The 22,843-nt window shown below is 50.7% G+C and overlaps 1 protein-coding gene and 1 long non-coding RNA gene across 2 annotated transcripts in view; one reads left to right on the top strand and one right to left on the bottom strand.

Annotated features, from left to right (window-relative positions):
* The window catches only part of LOC138435446 (uncharacterized), an 11,519-nt gene extending 10,090 nt beyond the window's left edge, over positions 1-1,429 (bottom strand). The window contains exon 1 of the long non-coding RNA XR_011255107.1: positions 878-1,429. This is a non-coding gene — a long non-coding RNA (uncharacterized lncRNA). The remainder of the gene's footprint in view (positions 1-877) is intronic.
* PTGS1 (prostaglandin-endoperoxide synthase 1) overlaps positions 1-22,843 on the top strand; it is a 24,663-nt gene extending 1,820 nt beyond the window's left edge. Inside the window, exons 3-11 of the mRNA XM_069580133.1 lie at positions 4,912-5,028; positions 5,457-5,597; positions 5,954-6,097; positions 8,686-8,867; positions 8,979-9,062; positions 10,981-11,227; positions 13,576-13,862; positions 19,982-20,129; positions 21,716-22,843. Coding sequence (XP_069436234.1) covers positions 4,912-5,028; positions 5,457-5,597; positions 5,954-6,097; positions 8,686-8,867; positions 8,979-9,062; positions 10,981-11,227; positions 13,576-13,862; positions 19,982-20,129; positions 21,716-22,071 — 1,706 coding nt within the window. The 3' untranslated portion in view covers positions 22,072-22,843. The remainder of the gene's footprint in view (positions 1-4,911; positions 5,029-5,456; positions 5,598-5,953; positions 6,098-8,685; positions 8,868-8,978; positions 9,063-10,980; positions 11,228-13,575; positions 13,863-19,981; positions 20,130-21,715) is intronic.

Here is a 22,843-nt window from a genome sequence, read left to right as displayed (position 1 = left end):
TCTGAGGCCCCATTCAGCCCCATCCAGGCCCCCAGGGCCCCAAGGCTCACCTTTCCTGTCCTCCTGTGTCTGTTCACCAGTGCTTAGTGAGCCATGGTTGTACCCTTTTGCTTTTAGCCTTTTCTGCTTATCTTTATATTGTAAGTGTTTAAACAGAATTGTGTTTTTGACGCCACAAACACTCCCAGGGGATTGCTTTCTGCCAGGCCTTGGCTGGAGCCTGGAGGCTGAGCTGGGAGGAGCTCGCAGGCCGATGGAGGAGACAGAAATGCCCACAGACTGCCATGAAGGGGGTCATGGCCATGACTGAGGGAAGCTCAGGGGTGTGTGGGGCTCGGGGGTGAGGAGTTGCAGGAGGCTTCTTGGAGGTGATGACATTTGACCTGGACCCTAGAGGAGGTGGTGAGTGGGAGGTAAAATGGTGAGGTTTTACTCTCAAACTCTGGAAGGGCTTTTCCAGGCAGAAGCCAGGGTATGAGCAGAAGCCTAAAGGTCTGCGTGATGGGAGCGGACAGGCACAGGAAGCCATAGGACAGAGGCAGGTGTTGGCGGACATGGGCCTTTGGATGCAGAGTGAGAAGTGGGACTTGGGTCTCAGGATATCCCCCTGGGAGCAGGGGAGTGAGACGGAGTGGATGACTTGGAGGTGAGACTGGAGCCTGGGATACCATGAAGGAGGCTGCTGCAAGACAGGATGGAAGACAGGTTGGGGGTGGGCTGAAGGCTTCGCTGCCTTCCCATCGCGAAGTCTCTGGGTGAACTGAGGTCCAAAGTGGAGAGGCATCCTTAGGAGAGGCATCTGCCCTGAAAAGCCAAACCCTGTGTCTAGTCCCCAGAGTGGCAGCAAAGGCTGATCCCCCAGGAGATGAGGGCTTACCTGGGGGCAGGTGGCGGGGAGGATGCTGCTTCTGCCTCTCTTGTGATGGGAGGTGGAGTCCGGCTCAGAGGACAGGGCTGTGCTGGGGTATCCTCGATGCTCAAGTTCATCCCTTCCAGCTCCTGGACTTGGCTGAGTGCTCTCTCCTTGGCTAGGGACGGGGCATGACCTAACCGGAGCTCTGTGCCAGGCGGAGCGGCCTGAGGCCAGCTAACCCTGGCACATGGGGCAGGCTTCCTGCAGCCTGCCTCCTCCTATCTGCAGCACCAGTTGGGGCTGTGGGTTGGGAGGGGGCTTCCTTTCCAGCTGGGCTCTTCCGGCCGCTGGGGCCTGGTGCGGTGGTCCCTGGCCACTGGCTGCTGCCCTCGCTGCATGTAGGGGTTGGGGCCCATGTCTGGGCTGCTCAGGGCTCTTTCTTTCTCTTTGGCTGCCAACTCCCTGGAACTTCTCTAAATATTATTCTTATGGAATTTCAGTACAGCCTCTTTAATGGGCCCTCTTGCTGCCTGGTGCCTCTGCCTCCTGAGAACTTGGTGTTCCCTCACTCTGCCTGGAATCCTGACTTCTGGGCTGGGGAACGCTTCCTTGCTGAATCCTCAGAAAGTTCTGAAACCAGGCGGCCCCAGACTGTCCTCATTGGTGGGAATGTGTGTGCTATGAGCTTGCTGATCAGCCCCACCTCTGGGGTGGCTTAAAGACTCAGAGCAAGCTGCCCAGTTCTCTGCTGATGGGGGGCGGGGATCATGTTGATGCAAGGAATCGAGGTGTTTGGAGATAAGCTGGCTTTATCCAGAGTTGAGAAGGAGAGAGAAAGAGAGGGAGGTTTCCTTAGAGCCCGTCTGTCCCCTCTCCTTCCTGGAAAACACTGAAAAATGAGGCCCACAGACACAAGGTATCTGCCCAAGGACACGCTGTGAAGAGCAGGCACTCTTCCATGTATCTTCATCCAGCACCTGCTTGGTGCTCGGCCCTGTGCTGGGTGTGGGGACTCCAGACACTTTATACTCGGTGTCGGCATCTCCCCAGGTCTCTCTCTGGATGGTTTATGGTACACCATGTCCTTCACTGGACACATGAAAGCATGTGGGATTTAAGTTAGACTGAAGGAAAGCCTTCCTTTGTGACTAGTTCCCAGCGCTCTAGTGTGGCAGCGGATGGTGATTCCTCTGGAGTCCTGGTTTCATTCATTCAGGATTTTCAGGTCCACCTTGAAGGAAAGGTAACAGACCTGCCTCACCTGGGGTCATCCCCAGCCTGTGAAGCAAGGAGACTCGCCCTCCCTGTATCCCTTCCCCAAATCCTGGCCTGGGCACCTCCAGGAGGAGGAAAGGAGGGGAAGGGAAGCAAGTTCAAGTCTTGCCTCTTGCGACTTTGAAGCAGTGGGGCTTGGACGAGCCTCCTCATCTGTGGTGGTGGCGGGGGGTGGGGGTCGGGGGGTCACCCATCCCCAGGAGCAGATAAGTGAGGTGGATACACAAGGTTGGAGGGTCAGCAAGAGGCCTGACTTCCGGCCTGTCATGACAGTCCAGCTGTGGTCAGCTTGGAAGAGGGTGGAAAGTGACACCCATTCTCTTTGCCCACCCTGACGCCCTGGGGCCCCCAGCGACAGCTGCAGTCCTTGTTGAGGGGGGACTTTTCCTGCCCTGGGGCCACTGGTGTTTATGGAAAGATCTTGGAGGAGGAGGAGGGAGGGAAAGCTGGGCAGCCGGTCCAGGGGGGAGGGGCCTCTCCTGGCAGGAGAGGGATGCCCTGGGCAGGAGCTTCTGAGCCTGGGGGGCATGGCTCTGCTGCTGCTGGGCCCCTGGCAGGAAGCTCTCAGGCAAGACTTCAGAACCAGCTGTGTGTGTGTTTGGGGGTGGGAGTTGAGGGAAGTGGATAGGGAGATGAGAGAGTCTCTTTGACCAAGCTTGGAGTAGCCGGTCTCCTCACTTCATTTTAAATTCCACAAACATTTGTTAAGCTCTGGCCACAGCATCTGGATTTCCTGGATGGCTGGATCTCTCCCGGACCTGGGGTTGAGTCTCAGCTGTGCGCACGGCCTCTGGGAGAGGGGAGAAAGCCCAGGAAAGCCCTTTCTCTTGGAGGCTTGTGGTGGAGCAGAGCAGGTTGGGTTGGGACCTGGGGCCAGGGAGAGTGGAGTATGAATGTTTAGGGAGACTTTCTGGTGCATGCACAGTGGGCTGGGTCGGGTAGATTAGAAGGGAATTTACTTGGGAGGAACTGCAGCCTGGGTCAGGGAGGAACAGAGCTTTTGGCTTTGGGGTTGCGAGATGGGCTGCCCCAGGAACAACTGGAAGGACTTCTTGAGTTGGGTTTGGGATCCCTACTGGCAGAGGGATGGGGAAACAGCCCAGAAAGGGCTGGGCCTCAGTTCCTGTACCAGCCAAGTGCTAGAATGATCTGCACACCAGGGTTGGGAGCTGGGCAGTGGGAGGCATGGCAGAACAGCAGACTGTTCTGAATAGGAGGGAGAGATAAGTTCAGGATCTCCGAACCTGCTGCAGGGCTGACCCAGAGCTCCTTGGCGTACCTGGGCCTGTGGCTATGGGAGGGGGAGGTGGGTCCTACCAGGCCCCTGCCTTGGGTTCCCCCTGAACCTGCCTGTTTGCCTGTGTTGGTCCGATAAGGTCTCTTTGTCCAGACTTCTTCCAATCGGTTCCTTCCTTTTACACCCTGCAGGGGCCACAGAGATGCTATTGTGGGGCCATGGGGAGTTTCCAGGGCTTAAGCAAAACTATTTGCATGATTCTGTGACGTGAGGAGACCTAAACCAGAGGGTCGTGCCCTCTGATCCCAGCATCCCGAGGTGACTTCTTGAGCTCCTCATGCCTGTTGCTGCCCTCTTGACCCCCTATAATCAGATGCACAAAGAATTGGAGTTCCCTGTCACGTTGGCTCTGAGCCCAGAGAAGGAAGCACATTTGCAGGAGGGACCTGGCATTTTCTGTGTAAGGCTGGGGAAGGAGCCGCTGCCAGGAGCTGGGTGCCCTGGGTCTGCAGGAGGCCTGACTCTGTTCCATGGTCTTGGCCAAGTCGCCACCTCTCCCTGAGCCTCTGTGTTTCTCGCTGAGCCCTGAATGAGCACCGAGCAAGCTCCAAGAGGTCTCTGACCTGGCTATCGAACGATCACTGAAGCTGTGGTCGGGGAGACCCAGATTAGACACAAGTAGGGACTTCCTGGAGGTCCATTCTCCGGGGGGTTAGGGGGAGGGGTGATGCCAGAGCTCCACTCACCCTCTGGGGAGAGTTTTCTGGCCCCATGTTTCCTGTTCCCATGGTCCCTGACCTCCCTCAAGGTCCTAGAGTCCAGACCCCACCCTGATGTGGGCCAGGGCTGGATCCATCAGGAACGGGAGCTGCGACTCTCCTCAAAGCCATTCCTTGTCCATGGAGTTTTGGGAAATGTCTTTCCTTGGACTTGACTGCTGAGTCCATGAGGGTGGGGGTGGAAGGGAAGGGATGGGCAAGTCGTCTGTTACTACTTGCTGGGTGACCCATCTGGGCTTCCCCTTGTCTGGCCTCAATTTCCCCATCTGTTGGGACACCTGCTCTTCCTTCCCTTCTGCAAAAATAGAGGGATGGTGGGCGACCTCACCTTCTAAGTATCCAGGTGCCCAGAGGCTAGGGGCTGGCCTGAGAATCCCAATCCTTGTCCCTTTTCTGAACCCCATAAATTCTGTCCTTGGCTCTGACTTGGCAGAAAGTGAATGCTCTAGAAGCCTGTAGCCACGGCACTTATCAGCTGTGTGCCTAGCCTTCAGTGCCCCAGCCCGAGGCCTGGATGTGTCTGCACCACTTTGGTGGCAGCTGGGAGGGACGGGGGACTTCCTTTGGTGGCCTGATGTGGGCAAGACTGAAAACCCAGAGCAAGGTCTGGAAACGGAAGGGCCAGGGGCTTTCTGTTCATAGCTGTGGGGACAGAGTGGGCCCTGAGGGGAACACAGACGCTGGGTAAGTTAGAACAGAGCTGTGACTGGACTCCATGCCTCTGGCCCCAGCGAGAGGGGTCCCTGATCTCTGTTTCTGCCCCACAGTGAACCCCTGCTGTTACTATCCATGCCAGCACCAGGGGATCTGTGTTCGCTTCGGCCTTGACCGCTACCAATGTGACTGCACCCGCACGGGCTATTCTGGCCCCAACTGCACCATCCGTGAGCAGAGCCTCCAGCCCCTACTCCTTCTCGCCTGGGCTCGTCCTCCAAAGACCCCCACTTCCTACCCTTGTCTCTGGCCACGGCCCTCTTTCCTTGCCTACTTTTGACCTCTGACACTGCCCCTGACCTGGCTCCAGCACAAGCCCTTACTCTTGACACATCTCACTCCCTGCTTATGGGCTCTGTAGTGAGTCTTCACTGCCCAGCTCTGGCCTTACTGGCCTCCAACCCTGGTCCTGTCTCCTGACCCCCGTCTGCTTCTGGCTCTGTCATGTGTCAACACTCCCAAGGTCCTATGGTTTACCCCTGACTCCTAAATTCCACCCTTGTCCATACTGGATCCTGTCCCCAGTTCCCACCTTCCCCTCTGGCTGCCTCCCATCTTGCTAGGAGGGCCCGTCTGAGTGGCTCCCCTGCCCCCACAGCTGAGATATGGACCTGGCTCCGGACGACTTTGCGACCCAGCCCCTCTTTCATCCACTTTCTGCTGACGCACGGGCGCTGGCTTTGGGATTTTGTCAATGCCACCTTCATCCGGGACACGCTTATGCGTCTGGTACTCACAGGTGGGTGGCGGGGGGTGGGGCAGGGTCCCTCTAATCTAGGGGAGCAAGAAATCCTGCCGCTTGCTGCAATTCTTGGCATCTGACCAGGGCAGTGGTTGGGGGTAAGGGGAGGAGTTGGGTGCCAAGTTAAAAAAGAAAGAACCCAGGGAATTCCCTGACCGTCCAATGAATAGGACCCTGTGCTTTGACTGTCGAGGGCCCTGGTTCAATCCCTGGTCAGAGAACTAAGATCCCGCAAGCTGCTGTGCAGGGTAGCTAAAAACAAACAAATAAGAAAACAACCCAAGAGAAGGCGGGGAAGAGGGGTGTAACTGGAGGCAGGAATCCCTCGTCACCATCACTTTCGCCCTCTGCAGTGCGTTCCAACCTTATCCCCAGCCCTCCCACCTACAACATAGCGCACGATTACATCAGCTGGGAGTCCTTCTCCAATGTGAGCTATTATACTCGCATTCTGCCCTCCGTGCCCCGAGACTGTCCCACGCCTATGGGCACCAAAGGTAATGGTGATGGGGTGAGGGGGCTGAGGCTGGGGTGGGTCACAGGAGATGCTCCGTTCCCTTTGGGAAAAAGCAAGCAGAAGAGTAATGGCTGACCCATTTCACAGGTGCACCAAGGCAAGACATGCATAACCAGAACCAGGGATGAGGACGGGGCTGGGGAAAGAGGACAGAAAGAGGTTGTGGGAGGGTCTTGTCTGAGGTCAGCGGCAGAGTCGAACTGATGCTCCCGTATTTCCAGGGTGCCTCTTCACCCAAACTTTGTCCACTAAGTGGGTGGGATCCTGCTGAAAAGAGGGTGACTTAAAAGTTGGAATGGAGAAAAGAAAGAATAGTGAGCTTTTTATGTGTTTGGTTCATTGCTAATGTGAGCAGTCTTACGTGAGTCATCAGTGCAGTTTTACACATAAAATCAAAGTTTTTCTTCAGTTGTTCAAGAACCTACTTGGTCTTATCGGCAGGAGTCTTCCTCCCAAGACCTTCTTCCTCATCCTCTCCTGATTGTCCCCAAACCCGGGGGTTTACTCAATTTAGAGCCATCAGTTCAGGTTCAAGTACACAAAGGGCGAAAGATGTTAATCCACCGCTGCTGCTGCTTCAGTTCCCACCACATGGTGTCGCTGTTGAGCACTGGTCCCGTGCAGCCCCAGATGCTGTGTGCTTTTGCAGGTTTAGAACCTTGCATATGTATCAGTGTCCTTATTTGGGTCTCAAGGGCACTACTCCGATAGTTTTTACTATCCATGTAGCTACTATTCCCAAAGCATGATCATTCTGGCAGGAGGGCTGGGTCTCTCAGAGCTTCTGGACTCTGCCAACACCACTGGCACCCGTCCTGTGTTGTTAGTTGCTCAGTCATGCCTGACTGTTTGTGGCCCCATGCACTGCAGCATGCCAGGCCTCCCTCTTCGTTACTATCTCCCAGAGTTTGCTCAAACTCATGTCCATTGAGGCGATGATGCTCAGCGGTAATCTGAGTGATAGATCCAGGCTACTGTGTGCAGACTATTCCCTCTAACTTCCCTTTGGGTGAGTTCCCTTTGAGGTACTTGATGACCTTTCCTGCTACAGGAAATCAGTCAGTCATTTCAATCTAAAGAGTTATTCTAGTGACATTGGGCCTCATAGATGTATTGTGAAAGATGATTGCCTTTTCTGCAAGGCAGTCTTGGGTACCAAGTCATCTGACATTGACTTACTTAAGAAAGGCTTCTTAATGCTTGTCCTCATGGTGAGAGACACATGCTTCAAGGTGACTTGTCTTTACCCCAGACATAGAATGTTCTGCTGCTGCTGCTGCTAAGTTGCTTCAGTCGTGTCCGACTCTGTGCGACCCCATAGATGGCAGCCCACTTGGCTCCTCTCTCCCTGGGATTCTCCAGGCAGGAATACTGGAGTGGGTTGCCATTTCCTTCTCCAATGCATGAAAGTGAAAAGTGAAAGTGAAGTCAGTCGTGCCCGACTCTTAGCGACCCCATGGACTGCAGCCTACCAGGCTCCTCCATCCATGGGATTTTCCAGGCAAGAGTACTGGAGTTTTAAAACAGATTGGCAAACTCCAGCCTGAAGGCCAAATCCACCCCACCCCCTATTTTGCAAATAAAGCCTGGTTGAAACATAGTCATGTTCCTTAGGTATTATATGCCTTCCTGCAGCACCAGCAAATCTGAGTAGATGTAACAGAGACCATACGTCAACAAAGCCTCAAATATTGACTATTTGGACTTGTACGGAAAAGTTTTCTGACTTTTCATTTAAGAGATTCCATCTCACTGGTTTTCTATTATGCTTACACGGGCACTCCTCAAATCCATTGCATAAGAGAGATATCATTTGCCCTATTTTATAGATGAAGAAATTGAGGCTCAGAAAGATGGAATGACTTCTCTATGTTCACACACTTAATAAACGGCACAACCCATTTCGAACACAGCAACCTTGTTCCAGGGTTGGGGGAGTCCAAGTTTTTTTTTGTTGTTGTTGTTTTCCCTTTTTCTTTTTGGAAGTGAGGAAGGGTGAGCTTGTACAAAGCAGCAAACATACACAAAAGTTGAGAGAAAAGGATAATGAAGTCCTATGCATCCATCTCCAGATTTCAAGATTTGTCCACAATTTGCCAATGTTACTTCATCTATCCCCTTCACCTTATTTTCTTCTTAATTGGAGAATAGTTTCTTTACAATGTTGCATTGGTTCTGCCGTACAGCACCATAAATCAGCCATAAATATACATACGTCTCCTCCCTCTTGAACCTCCCTACTCCCCCACCCCATCCCACCCCTCTAGGATGTCACAGACTAGCGGGTTGAGCTCCCTGTGTTATATAGCAACTTCCCACTAGCTATCTATTTTACATACAGTAATGTATATATTTCAGTTTTAAAAGCATATTCCAAACATCCTTCCATTTCCTAGGGTCTTTTGGTAGAGAAGGTGCAAGGGGCAGTCTGGTGGGAGGGAGGTGGTCCTTTGGGGTCCCCTCTGGGGTTCCTGTGTGAATCAGTTTGGTCTGGCGAGCCCAGAAAGCTCTGGGGCACAAAGACCCAGACAGGAAGCAGCTACTGCTCTTTCCTACCTCCCCAATCAGGGAAGAAGCAATTGCCAGATGCGGAGTTCCTGAGCCGTCGCTTCCTGCTCAGGAGGAAGTTCATCCCCGACCCTCAAGGCACCAACCTCATGTTTGCCTTCTTTGCCCAACACTTCACCCATCAGTTCTTCAAAACTTCCGGCAAGATGGGTCCTGGCTTCACCAAGGCGCTGGGCCACGGGGTGAGTACCTAGGAGGGGCTCTGGACGTCTCTGGGCCGCACGGGGCACAGGTAGGCTGTTGCTGGTGGGGCAGGACCCAGGGATCTGAGTAGACTCTGTCTCTGTCTTTAGGTAGACCTCGGCCACATTTATGGAGACAATCTGGAACGTCAGTATCAGCTGCGGCTCTTTAAGGATGGGAAGCTGAAGTACCAGGTAGCACTGGGCCTGGGGCTGGGGTCTTGGGAAGGGCCTTCCACGGTCTCGTCTGGCAGAGGGTGTTGGTGGGGGCCCTTGGTGGTGTCCTATGGCAGAAGCTGTAGGTGCCTGGGAGAAGAAGCGACGATAAACCCTGGGAGAAGGTGCCAGGCAAGAGAAGCAGACAAGGAGCAGACGTGGGCTCTCGTGTTCTCTTGGGAGCTGGATTTTGGGGCTCCACAGAAAATGGACAGTTCCAGTCTGCATTTATTCATTTAATCATTCCCCAATATTAATTGGGCACCGTGGTGTGCCGGGCAGGTGAGCAGTGGCCGTGGTAGTCGTAAGCCCTGCCCTCAAGCCCACAGACACAAACCCTAGGGTACTAGTGCCATGAGGACTTTTTGTCTGAACTCGCACTGTCCAGGAATGTGAGGGCCACATAGGTGATTATCTCTTGCACGCCTCAGATCTACTGCATAAGCTAGGTACCATTTGCCCTCTTTTATAGATGTGAGCCACATCCAGGTTATTAAAATTTTTCTAGTGGCCACATTAAAAATGTAAAAAGCAACAAGCAATATTGATTTTAACAATATATTTTGAATTTAACCCAATATATCCAGGATATCCTCATTTCAACATGTAATCAACACAAAAATTGTCAATGAAATATCTCACTATTTGTGCTAAATCTTCACATTCTGACCCATATCTTACAGCACATCTCAATTCGGGTGCCAAGTTTTCATTGGCGATTCTGATCAGCATTTAGATTTTATAAAATTTGCAGTTGAGAAAGTAGATTCTCATGTCCAAGTTGTTCTAAGCATAAATACTTTCTGATAGCTGGGGTCTTGATTTAAAAATGTAAATCTGAAGTAAATGAAATTAAAAATTGAGCTTTTTATTCACATCAGCCACATTTCTAGTCCTCAGTAGCTGCACGTGGCTAGTGGCTTCCACGCTGGACCATGAGAATCGAAACAAACAAAAACCAAGATGGAAAGTTCACTGCTGAATCTTTCGAGCTAAGAACAGTATCTGGCGTATAGTAGGTCCTCTATGTTTATTTACTGAGTGAATGAGGAAACTGCCATATAATTAATTACACCTGTGATAGCTGCCGCAGGGAGAAGCCAGGAGAGTGTGCAGAGGCTGGGGAAGGCTTCCTTAGGAATTATGAATAAACCAAGAGTTGCATGAAGGATAAGGAGGAGGCAAGGAGGCCAAGAAGGGCCCAGGGCTGTCCAGATTCTCAGGTATCAAGGCTGGAGAGGGGCAGTCGCTTGAGTGACTTTGAGGCAGTGAAACAAGGGAGATGCTGCTGGACATCTGATGAGCGTGGGTTGTATTAAGGATTTCTGATTTCTGCCAAGAGCAGAGAGAAGACTTGGAAGGTTTTTTAAGCCAGGGTGTGATGCTCGATTTGGATGTTTTAAAGCAAGGGTCCCCTACCTTTTTGGTACTAGGGACCAGTTTTAGGGAAGACTATTTTCCCATGGACAGGTGGGAGAAAGGATGGTTTCAGGATGATGTGAGCGCCTTATATTTACTCTACACTTTATTTCTATTATTATTACATCAGCTCCACCTCAGCTCATCAGGCATTAGATCGTGGAGGTTGGGGACCCCTCTTTTAAAGTACTGTTCTGGCTGCAGAGCTGAGAAGGACGTCTAGAGGATAGAGTCACGTACAAGGGGAGTCAGGGTGGAAGATGAGGGTGGCTTGGAAGAGCATGGTGGCCATGGGGAGAGAGAAAGGGACTCATGTTAGGAGAGCTTTAGGAGATAGAATCCACAGGCCTTGGTTAGGAAGGCCGGACAGCTGCCCTCCATGTTACGGGCAGCTATCAGTAGGAGTGGGCGGATGTCAGCTGTGCAGGTGCCGGCGCTCCGCCCCCTCCCCAGGTTACCAGGTGACTCCATCCTGCAGATGCTCAATGGAGAGGTGTACCCGCCATCGGTGGAAGAGGCGCCCGTGCTGATGCACTACCCCCGGGGCATCCCGCCCCAGAGCCAGATGGCTGTGGGCCAGGAGGTGTTTGGGCTGCTTCCTGGGCTCATGCTCTACGCCACGATCTGGCTGCGTGAGCACAACCGCGTGTGTGACCTGCTGAAGGCTGAGCACCCCACCTGGGGCGACGAGCAGCTCTTCCAGACGGCCCGCCTCATCCTCATCGGTGAGGCCTCCCACCAGCCCTGCCCTGGAAAGTCGCCCCCTCTGTCCTGAGAAGCGGGAAGTGGAGGGTTTGGGGACAGTGAGATTAGAATCCTGAGCAGGACCCTTCCCCTAGGTGAGCCTCACTTTCCAAATCTGTACAATGGGAATAATGATGCCTTTTTTTTTTTTTTTTTTTTGGCCACGCAGTGTGGCAGGTGGGATCTTAGTTTCCAGACCAGGGATTGAACCCACACCCCCTGCATTGGAAGGCAGAGTCTTCGCCACTGAGCTGATGGGGGGGTCCTGGGAATTATAATGATTTTAAGGATTAGTTGATATGATGAATGGGAAAGTAATAGGCACATAACAGGCCTTCAGAAAATGGGGTGCTGTGATAGCTGATTATTCAGTGGGTGGCTGGCAACAAATCTGATCAGCCACCTTGTCTCAGTTTCCCCATTGTACTGCATCCAGGAGCACTTGGGGGCATCCTCAGCAAGCACAGGTCAAAACCCAGCTTGCCTAGGCTTCAGAATCCTTGGGTTTCCTGCCCCGCATGCATCTGCCTTCCTGAAGGTTGGTAGCTTCTTGGTGACTCAGGGACAAGATATTTTTGTGTCCCCTATGGGGGCGAGTCTGTAGCCTAAAATATCAGATGGTTTCCTGCGTGGGAGCTTGGCCCCTAACACTCCTGTCCAGACCGTATTTGCTCTGAGTCACCAGTGAGTCCTTGCCTCCGCCTCTGGGCATCTCTGGGCATGGCTGTTCCCAGTTTTTGTACCCAAGTCAATGGAGCCTGGAAAAGCCACGCATCAGGCATAGGAATGACCTAAAGAACGAGAAGGGGCTGGCTCAGAAGTCCCAGGATTGCAGAGACTTTGACCAGAGAGGGCAAGTCTGTGTCTGCAGGCTGCCCAGCACACCGACTGGTGATGAAGCTGTGGCCAAAGGCAGGACTCCACAGGTAGGGTACCTCTAGTGCTTCATTCAACCCTCCCCAACAGCCTTATGACTCAGCTGTGATTATCCTTGTTATGAAAGTTAGGATGCAGAGAGAGTAGGTGAATTCTCCAAGGCCTTTCAGCGGAGAGAGACTTGAACCAGATCTGGCTGCCACCAGACTTCATGCTGCTTCGACCATGTCATGCAGGGAGTACTTTCCTGTGTGGGGAGGGGATGCGAGCCCTAGTCTGATCTTTCGTGACATGTGAGTGTGGGGAGGGGATTCCTATTTCTACATGTGTGGGCCCTCCCTATTCTGCCAGGCCCTGTGCCAGGCAGTATAGATGTGTTCATTGTCTACTCCTCCTGGTGACCCTGTGAATGTTATACTGATGTCATTATTTTTTTAAATTTCCTTTGTGAACATGTTTTACTTATTTTCTTATTTATTTATTGTCTGGCTGCATCAGGCAGCATGTGGGAATCTTAGTTCTACCTCCTGTGCCCCACCACCCCACCAGCAATCAAACTTGCTCCCTCTGCAGGGGAAGCGTGGAGTCTTAACCCACTGGCCTGCCAAGGAAGTCCCTATACTGATGTTACTATAATACACATTTTACAGATAAGGAATTTAGAGTAAGTCACACAGCTCCAGCCCAGGCGGCTGAAAGTGGTGACGTCAAGGTTTAGACCCGAGTCTGCTGCTGGCAATTCCAATGGCTCCAGCCCAGTTTGCTAAAAGTCCATTTGTCTAGTGGCTCATTGGCCAAAATGTGGTTTTTAATAGCTAGTTCACCAGTTTTCATTTTGCTATGGAAGATTTGTTTTGTGTCTTCCCTGGCTCTTTGCTCTGAGCTGGTTCTTGAGAGGGCAGAGGAAAATTACTCGTAAGAATTCGATACATAAGAAGATATGGGGACTATACTTGGGATGAGATTCACTTAGGTCTGCCATGTCCCTTGTTTCTTGCTGTAGCCTTAGAATGGTCTCTTGGGAGCTCCCATCGCCCTCCCTCCTCAGGCCTGCTGAGATTCCCTCACTAAGTTAATCTCCACCGGCCCATCTTTTGTGGCCTCACTAAGCCTCTTTTAATGGGATGGTGGCCACCATGGGTCACAAAACCCATTCTCAGATACTTCCTCTCCATGTCATGCTCAGCCAGGCCTGTGACCTCCCCATGGAACATGGGACTAGCGGGTGGCTCCTGTCTTGGGACAGGCTCCTGTCTTATCCAGCCTGAGAGAGAAGGTTCCATTTTCACAACCAGTGACAAAAAGACAAGGTGAAAGGGGCCCAACAAAGTCAAACAACCTTAGCCACGAGAAAGAAGTCAAACCAAGCCCTTTGCATGAACCAGCCCGCTTCCCAAGCCCGATGGCTGACTCCCTGCACTCTGCTGACCCTGTGCCCCATCCTTCGCCCCAGGGGAGACCATCAAGATTGTGATAGAGGAGTACGTGCAGCAGCTGAGCGGCTACTTCCTGCAGCTCAAGTTCGACCCAGAGCTGCTGTTCGGGGCCCAATTCCAGTACCGCAACCGCATCGCCATGGAGTTCAACCAGCTGTACCACTGGCACCCGCTCATGCCCGACTCCTTCCGGGTGGGCCCCCAGGACTACAGCTATGAGCAGTTTCTGTTCAACACCTCCATGCTGGTGGACTATGGGGTCGAGGCCCTGGTGGACGCCTTTTCTCGCCAGCCTGCAGGCCGGGTGAGCCTCAGGGGAGCACTGGGGAGGGCAGCTGGGCTATGGGATCCAAACCCCAGTTTTCTGTAAAAGGGAGAGAGTGTCACCCCTCCAGGGTGGTGGTGGGGCTCATTCCTTCATTCATTCTCTTGTTCTTTCATTCATTCAATGGTACCAGCCATTACTCCAGGCACTGGAGATACAGTGGTGAACAAGGTCAGTGTAGTTCTTGGGTCCTTGTATTTTTTTGGCACATGCCACCTTAGTGGCTCAAATAGTAAAAAAAATCTGCCTGCAATGCAGAAGACCTGAGTTTGATCCCTGGGTTGGGCAGATCTTCTGGAGAAGGGAATGGCAACCCACTCCAGTATCCTTGACTGGAGAATCCCATGGACAGAAGAGCCTGGCAGGCTATAGTTCATGGAATCACAGCGGAGTGACTAACATACTCATTTACCCTAGAAGGGCTTCTCCGGTAGCTCAGTGGTAAAGAATCCACCTGCCTATACAGGATACTTGGGTTTGATCCCCAGGCCAGGAATATCCCCTGGAGAAGAAAATGGCAACCCATTCTAGTATTCTTGCCTGGGAAATCCCAGGGACATAGGAGCCTGGTGGGCTATAGTCCCTGGAGTCGCAGCAGAGTGTTAGCATGTAAATAACAGGATACCCTAGAAAGGAGCAGCAGTTGTGTGATGACTAGCATTGTTAGAGCACTTACTATAGATTAGGTGCTGTGCCAAGGTCTTTCCTGATGTTCTCAGAATTCTAAGAGCAGGTTAGGAATCACATTATAGAAGCCTGCATGCTCTGGGAACTTGGAGGCCCAGACTTCAGGCCCAGAGTTGGGGGCTGTGGATAAGGAAGTGATAGTTGAGCAGGGATTCAAAGGATGGATAGGGGTCTCCCAGGGCAAGAAGTAGCATTTGTGATCTGGGGTCATTGTGTTAGGATGGAGGGGGTGGCATAGCAAAGGCCCAGGAGTCAGAGAGCATGGCAGTTTGAGGACCAAGAAGACATTCAGGGTATGGTGATGTATGCAGAAGTGCCTACACAGAGGAGATCTTTATTAACTTGTAGGCCTCTGTTTTGGGCTGAAGTCCCCCTTGCCCCAAATTCACATGTTGAAGTCTTCACTTCTAAGACCTCAGCATGTGACTGTGTCCGGAGGCAGGGTCTTTAAAGAGCTGATTAGGGTAAATGGGGTCATTGGGTGGGTCCTGCTATGACTGGTGTCCTTATAAGAAGAGGAGATTAGGATATAGGTGTGCACAAAGGGAAAGCAAAAGGAGAAGATGGCCATCTCTAAGCCACGGAGAGGCCTGAGGATGAGACCAACCCTGCTGACACCTTGGTCTTGGACTTCTAGCCTCCAGAACTGTGGGGAAACATATTTCCAGTTTTTTGTTCTTTTGCTTTTAAAGTAATTTATTTATGTATTCTTGGCTGCGCTGGGTTTTCGTTGCTGTGCGGGCTGACTCTGGTTGAGGTGTGCAGGCTTCTCGCTGTGGTGGCTTCTCTCGTTGGGGAGCACAGACCCTGGTGCGTGGGCTTCAGTAGTGGGAGCTTGAGGGCTCAGAAGTTTTAGCTTGTGGTCTCCAGGGAACAGGCTCAGTAGTCGTAGCACACGGGCTTTGTTGCTCTAAGGCACCTGAGATCTTCCCAGACCCAGGATCGAACCCGTGTCCCCAGCATTGACCGCCACTGCCCACCCCCCTGACCAGGAAAGTCCTATTGGTTTTTATTTTAAGTTTTTTTTTTCATTTATTATCTGTTTATTTGGCTGTGCTGCCTGGTGTGTGGGATCCTAGTTCCCTGACCAGGGATAGAACCCATGTCCCCCACAGTGGAAGCATGGAGTCCCAACCACTGGACCACTAGGCAGGCCTCTGTTTCTATTTGTTTAAGCCATCCAGTCTGTGGCACTTTGTTATGGCAGCCCGAGCAAGCTATTAGTCCTACCCCTGGGATGTTCAACCAGCTCCAGCCTCAATCGTCCCTTCCCTTTGTTTGGGCTCTCCCATCTCCTCCAACCTGCTGCTCTGTCTTCCTTATCCCTGAGCCCTACCATAAAGGTGTGGCACCATGTGGGTCTGGGTTTCCTCCTGGTAATTTGACTGCAGTTAGCATAGGCTGCCACCAATGGGGTTCAGGTCTGTGTTCTTTGTGGGGGCACAGAAAGGAGCAGAGACAGTCGCTTGTGTGTGGGGCTGTATGGTTTCCAAAGACTTTTCAAGCAGTGACCCTGGTGATGTGTGTAAAGAGCCCTGCTGTTTCCTGACACCAGCAGAAGGACCAGCATATCAAAGGTTCTTAGGATATCTCAGGATATTAAAGAGAGTGTGAGAAGTGATAAAACAGGGCTTCCCCCGAGAATTCCCACACATGGTCGCACTACAGGGTTACCGTGACCAACACTGTGATAACTGCTTTGCATTCATCTCAATTCCACCACAGCTATATCAGATAGATGCTTCCGCCTTCCTCATTTTTGCATAGGAGGTAACAGACTTAGCATAAGTAATTTGCCTATGGTTTTTATTGCCCAGGGCTACAAAAGGACCACAAACCAAGGGGCTTTAAGCTGCAGACATTTATTCTTTTCCTTTTTTATTTTTCTTTTTTGGAAGTTTAAAATATCACCTTTATTACTGATTAAGCTGATTCTAGAAAACTTAAATAATTCTATGCTGACAAGCAGGCTTTTAAATACTAAACCCTCAAATTAGACAAATTTGGCTACCACAACATGGAGGCATCGAAACAAGGAAAATATCTCCCAACCTCCTCCTCATCCCCCAGAATAAGGAGTATGAGAGGAAGCATACTCCTTGGTGTCAACTGAGTTCAAGAGCAGTAGCGAGGATTGCTTGTACAATGCACACCTAGTTACTGCTCTAAAATTCACCAGTGATACTACGTCACTCCTCCTCTTCTGATAAGCAGAGAGTGGGAGAGGTTGGAAAAAGATGCTAAGACTGTTAGGCTACTGGGGTTTCCTCCATAAACAAAGTAGTGAAGTGAAATCATTAGTTGCTCAATCGTGTCTGACTCTGTGTGACCCTAGGGACTGGGTTTCCCTGGTGGCTTAGCGGTAAAGAATCCACTTGTAATTCAGGAGACCCGGTTCGATCCCTGGGTCAGGAAGATCCCTGGGAGGAGGGCATGGCAATCCACTCTGGTACTCTTGCCTGGAGAATCCCTCGGACAGAGGTGCCTGGCAGGCTATAGTCCATGGGGTGGCAAAGAGTCTGACATGACTGAGCATGCTTGCACGCACACATGGGCTGTAGCCCGCCGGGATCCTCTGTCCATGGAATTCTCCAGGCAAGAGTACTGGAGTGGGTAGCCATTCCTTTTTCTAGGGATCTTCTTCCAGGGATTGAACCTGGGTCTCCCACACTTGCAAGCAGATTCTTTACCATCTGAGCCAGAAACATCCAGAAAATGAAAGAAATATTCCCAGCTGACACCTGAGAATTAATACCTGTTATTCATTGATCCACCCAAACCTCCATTAAGAATTTATTACACATTACTAATATCTAGGCCATTAAAAGAGATCCATCTTTAAACATTTCTCTAGAAAGCCCTTAGAGTTAACTCCACAAATAGTAATCATAAATTTTTTCTTTCTAGTTCTGGAGGCTAGAAATCCAACATCAAGGTATGGGCAGGGTCATACTCTTGCTGAAGTCTCCAGGGGAGAATTGGTCCTTGCCTTTCTCTCGGCTTCTGGTACTGATGGACAATGCTTGGGGTTCCTTGGCTGGGAGAAGCATCACTATAACGTGGAGTCCTCCTTGTGTCTCTGTTTCCTCTTTTTATCAGGACACCAGTTGTTGGATTAGGGCCCACCCTAATGGAGTATGACCTTGATCACATCTATGTCCATATAAGGTCACATTCACAAGTGCAGAGGGGTTGGGACGTCAACGTATCTTTTGGGGACACACCCAAGTCAACACACAATAGCCTCCCAGTTCAGCTGAGATTGGCACGAGCTTCTGTTGGCTTTATCTCAGGGTGTATACTTTTAGCCAAATATGCTTTTCCTCTTTCTTACCCAACTGTCCTTGTTTTATCCAAACTGAACACTTTCTTAAGCATTATTATTAAATCATCTAGAGCAATAAAACTTTCTTTAGACCTATGCTCCTTAACAGTTATGAATCAGATTTTTCTGGAATCCTTTTTTTTTTTCTTTTGGGCTGTGTTGCTTGGCTTCTCAGGTAGTACTAGTGGTAAAGAATCCACCTGCCAGTGCTGGAGCCATAAGATATGTGGGTTTGATCCCTGGATCAGGAAGATCCTGTGGAGCAGAGCATGGCAACCCACACCAATATTCTTGCCTGGAGAATCCCATGGGCAGAAGAGCCTGGTGGGCTACAGTCCAAGGGGTCCCAAAGATTGAGACAGGACTGAAGTGACTTAGTATGCAAGCATGGCTGTGGAATCTTAGTTCCTTGACCAGGGATGGAAGCTGGACCCTGGGAAGTGCAAGTGCTAACCGCTGGACCATCAGGGAATTCTCTTTGAAGCACCTTCTTTATCTCATCAGATTACCTAGGCTTTGAATCCCATTTCCATCCCTTCACAAGATATTGTCCCTTGGTCTTGGAGTAAAGCTCTGTTTACTTAAACTAAATGTGCTTATATATTACACTTTTCAAGGTGAGATTTTAGTTTTTGCCTGGGAAATCCCACCTGGAAAATCCCATGGATGGAGGAGCCTGGTAGGCTACAGTCCATGGGATCGCTAAGAGACTGAACGACTTCACTGTACTTTTCACTTTCATGCATTGGAGAAGGAAATGGCAACCCACTCCAGTATTCTTGTCTGGAGAATCCCAGGGACAGAGGAGCCTAGTGGGCTGCCGTCTATGGGGTCACACAGAGTCAGACACGACTGAAGTGACTTAGCAGCTGCTAACTTACAACAATTCCTTTCCCAGGAGGCTTGGCAAAAAGAAGGAGAAGCAGATGGGGTCACCTGCATTCCTGTGTGCAGCTTTTTCTGGTCTGGATGAAGTGACTTGATGCTCTGTGTTCCTACCTCCTAGCTCAGTTCTCTTTTTTAGTGGCAGCCAGTTATTAGGGGTTCACTTTTTAATACTAGACACTCAGTAAATTTTGTTTAATCTCAATTCTGTGCTACAGAGAGTGGAAAACAATAGAAATAGGTTCTTCAGTATGTGTTCCTGCTGAGTCGCTTCAGTCGTGTCCGACTCTGCTGGACACTGTGGACTATAGCCCACCAGCCCCCTCAGTCCATGGAATTCTCCAGGCAAGAGTACCAGAGTGGGTTGCCATGCCCTCCTTCAGGAGATCTTCCTGACCCAGGGATTGAACCCACATCTCTTATGTCTCCTGTATTGGCAGGCAGATTCTTTACCACTGGCACCACCTGGCAAGCCCCAGGTTCCTCAGCAAGATCCATTAAAAGACTGTCTTTGTTCTGTGATTAGAACTGATTTGGGGAATGACAGACATATCAGTTCTGCCAGGTAGAGTTTAAAAAATATCCCAGGAAAGTCATAAAGTTTTGGCCCCTCAAACTAGTGTTTGTCCATGCATCAGTTTATATCACTTAAAAGCTGAGAAACCTTTCTGCCTTTTATTTCCAGATCTGAAATGCCAGTCCCCTCTGCTTGAGCTCTTGACTGTGGCCGTGTTGGTCATCTCCTCTGCAGAATCCTAGTTGTTGTATCTAATACCTCCAGAACCTTCCTTAACAGGATGTTGGAGGTCCTCACCTAAATTCAAATGGCTGGGGAACCTTGTGTCCAGTGAGTGACTAGAGAAGTCCTCCTGGCCCACTCTACAGTCTAAAGATGAGGAAGCTGCTGGGACTTCCATGGTTAAGACTCTAAGTTCCCAGTGCAGGGGTGTGTGGGTTCCATCCCTAATCGGGGAATTAACATCCTGCTTGCCACTCCATGTGGCCAAAAATACAAATATAAATAACTAAATAAGGTGAGGAAGCTGAGAAGCGTAGCCATGCAGATCTAGGCAGGGCTCACAGCTTGGTGCTTGCTAGATGGAGCCCTACTTTCTACTCAGGAAGGATTCCTGACCTGCAGTTCTTCTCCAGGACAACATGGCTTGGCTCTCAGACCACCACTGTGTTTATCTCTTGGCAGATTGGTGGGGGTAGGAACATAGACCACCACATCCTGCACGTGGCCGTGGATGTCATCAAGGAATCACGGGTGCTGAGGCTGCAGCCCTTCAATGAGTACCGCAAGAGGTTTGGCATGAAGCCCTACACCTCTTTCCAGGAGCTCACAGGTGAGCAGCTGCTTCCTGACCACGATTCCTGCCCTCCAGGGGCTCATGCTGACGTGAAGGAGACCTCGAGGAAACAGAACGGGATGATCCATGGTCCCATGTGGCCAGCCCCGTGACCGTGGGACTTGAGGGGCATGGGAGCATGGTGCCAGGGCTGGTGAGTGTTGCAGATGACTCAGCCTGGGGAGAGAAGGTGGGTTCTCACCTGGGTTTGAAGGATGAAAAGGGATTTTGCAGTGAAGAAGAGAGGGAAGAGCTTTCTAGGTGGAGGAACAGAAAGTACAAAAACACAGGGGTTAAAAAGAATGAGCCTTGAAAAGATCCTGGCCTACTCAGGAAAACAGTCCTAGGTGTGGCTGGAGCAAGAGGCTTGTGAGGCAGAGGGTGGAGTTGGTGATAGGAGGCTGGCTCATACCGTGTGGAATCTTGGATTCTATGCTAAGATTTTGAGTTTTATTCTGTCTGAAGTGAAGTGAAGTGAAGTCGCTCAGTAGTGTCTGACTCTTTGCGACCCCGTGGACTGTAGTCTACCAGGCTCCTCCTTCCATGGGATTCACCAGGCAAGAGTACTGGAGTGGGTTGCCATTTTCCTTCTCCAGGGGATCGTCCCGACCCAGGAATCAATTCCAGGCAGACGCTTTAACCTCTGAGCCACCAGGGACTCTGTCTAGTGGTTCCTAAATCCCATTTATGGATCAGCTTCCTAAAACTCACTTAGAAAACTAATTGAAAATACCAAATCTGAGATGTTTCTTTTAGAGATTCTGATTCAGTAGGCCTAGACTTAGCACACAGGTGGTGCCCAAGTATATATATGTGTGTGTGTATATAGATACGTATATAGACACAATAGTATGCATACATGTATACATATGTGTGTAATATAAAGCACGCATATGTATATAACACTCACATATATAACATATGTATTATATTTTATATATATATATAAATATTTGTTGTTGCTCAAGATACCCAGTTGTTGGGAAGGCAAGTTCGGAAACTCTTGTCACAGATGATGAGGGGCCACTGAAAGGCTATGGCCAGGGTGTGACCTGACCCCTGACGTGTACTGGTGCCCCATGGAGGGTGGACTTGAGGAAACGGGTAGTGGTGCTCCACGTCTGTTTCCCATAACAGTCCAGAGAGACAGACAGAACACTGTCGCTAAATCTTTATGTGAACTTGGACAAGTGTGAACTTGAAGCTCCAGTGGCATGCAAGGTCCTGGGCCAGGATAAGGCCTTGAAACCTGCCCATGAAGGAAACCAGATGGGGAGATTCTTTCTGTTGCAAGGATCAGGTCGTCAGGGCACAGAGATATGGAGTGAGTTGTTTCAAGGTACACACAGTCTGGTTGCAGACCCAGGCCCTTGACTCCATCTGCGGCAGCAAATTCCTTCTCTCCAGGCAGCCCTGGAGCAGGGTCAGTCAACCAGGTCAGATTTTAGGTCACTTGCTCATTTGCTCAAGTTGATCTTCTGAAGCCCCTTCTTCTCCCTGGAATAGGGTGGACCTAGAATGTTCCCTCCTGAACCTTAATGGATGGCATCATAATTCTGACTCTGGCTTCCCCCCTCTTGCAGGTGAGAAGGAGATGGCAGCTGAGTTGGAGGAGCTGTATGGAGACATCGATGCTTTGGAATTCTACCCGGGGCTACTTCTTGAGAAGTGCCATCCGAACTCCATCTTTGGGGAGAGTATGATAGAAATGGGGGCTCCTTTTTCCCTTAAGGGCCTCTTAGGAAACCCCATCTGTTCTCCAGAGTACTGGAAGGCGAGCACATTTGGTGGTGAGGTGGGCTTCAACCTTGTCAAGACGGCCACGCTAAAGAAGCTGGTTTGCCTCAACACCAAGACTTGTCCCTATGTCTCCTTCCACGTGCCAGACCCCCGTCAGGAGGACAGGCCTGGGGTGGAGCGGCCACCCACAGAGCTCTGAAGGGGCCGGGCAGCAGCATTCTGGATGGTAGAGCTTCCTGCTTGCCATTCCAGAATGCCACGGGGTGGATTGTCTTTGATGTTGGGTTTCTGATTTGGTGTCGAGAGCATCAGTGTGGACGTTTAGAACTCTAGGTCTCTCACCCATGGTCTGGAATACTGTGTTTCTTGTTTGTTGTTCTAGAATGCTGAATTCCTGGTAAACCATTGAGAATGTTAGGAGTGGTTATCCCTTCAGCATGCCAGAACACTGGGTTCCTGGGTGACCACCTAGAATGTCAGATTTCTAGTTGATCCGGAATTTAGGCACTCTGAAATATGGGACTCCTGATGGAATCATCTGGAAAGTGAGGAGGTTTTTATTTTGCATTCTAGAATTCTGGGTGGCCCTCCAGAATGTCGACTTTCTGACTGGTTATCCAGAATGTTGTGCTCCTAGTTGCTGATCCAGAACAGTGGCTGGCATTCTAGATCAGTCCTGATCCGAATGTCTAGAGTGTTGAGAATTCATTTTCCTGTTCAGTGAGACAGCCACGGAGCAGGAGGATCTTGTGTCCTACAAGAACGCATTGCCTGGATCTGTGCCTGCATGGAGAGGGCAAGGAAGTGGGGTGTTCGTCTTCTCAGTGGGACCCCAGATGAGACCCTGGATATGGAGAGAACAGGTGGCTTTCTCCAGGCCATTGGTTGGAAGCCACCAGAGCTCTGTCCTCATCCAGGTCTCAACTCACGGCAGCTGTTTTTCATGAAGTTAATAAAATGCTTTTTCCAAA

Source organism: Ovis canadensis, chromosome 3, assembly GCF_042477335.2.
Source record: "Ovis canadensis isolate MfBH-ARS-UI-01 breed Bighorn chromosome 3, ARS-UI_OviCan_v2, whole genome shotgun sequence".
NCBI classification, from domain to species: domain Eukaryota; kingdom Metazoa; phylum Chordata; class Mammalia; order Artiodactyla; family Bovidae; genus Ovis; species Ovis canadensis.
The sequence above is the reverse complement of the archived record's forward strand: the minus strand, read 5'-3'. Positions and strand labels throughout refer to the sequence as shown.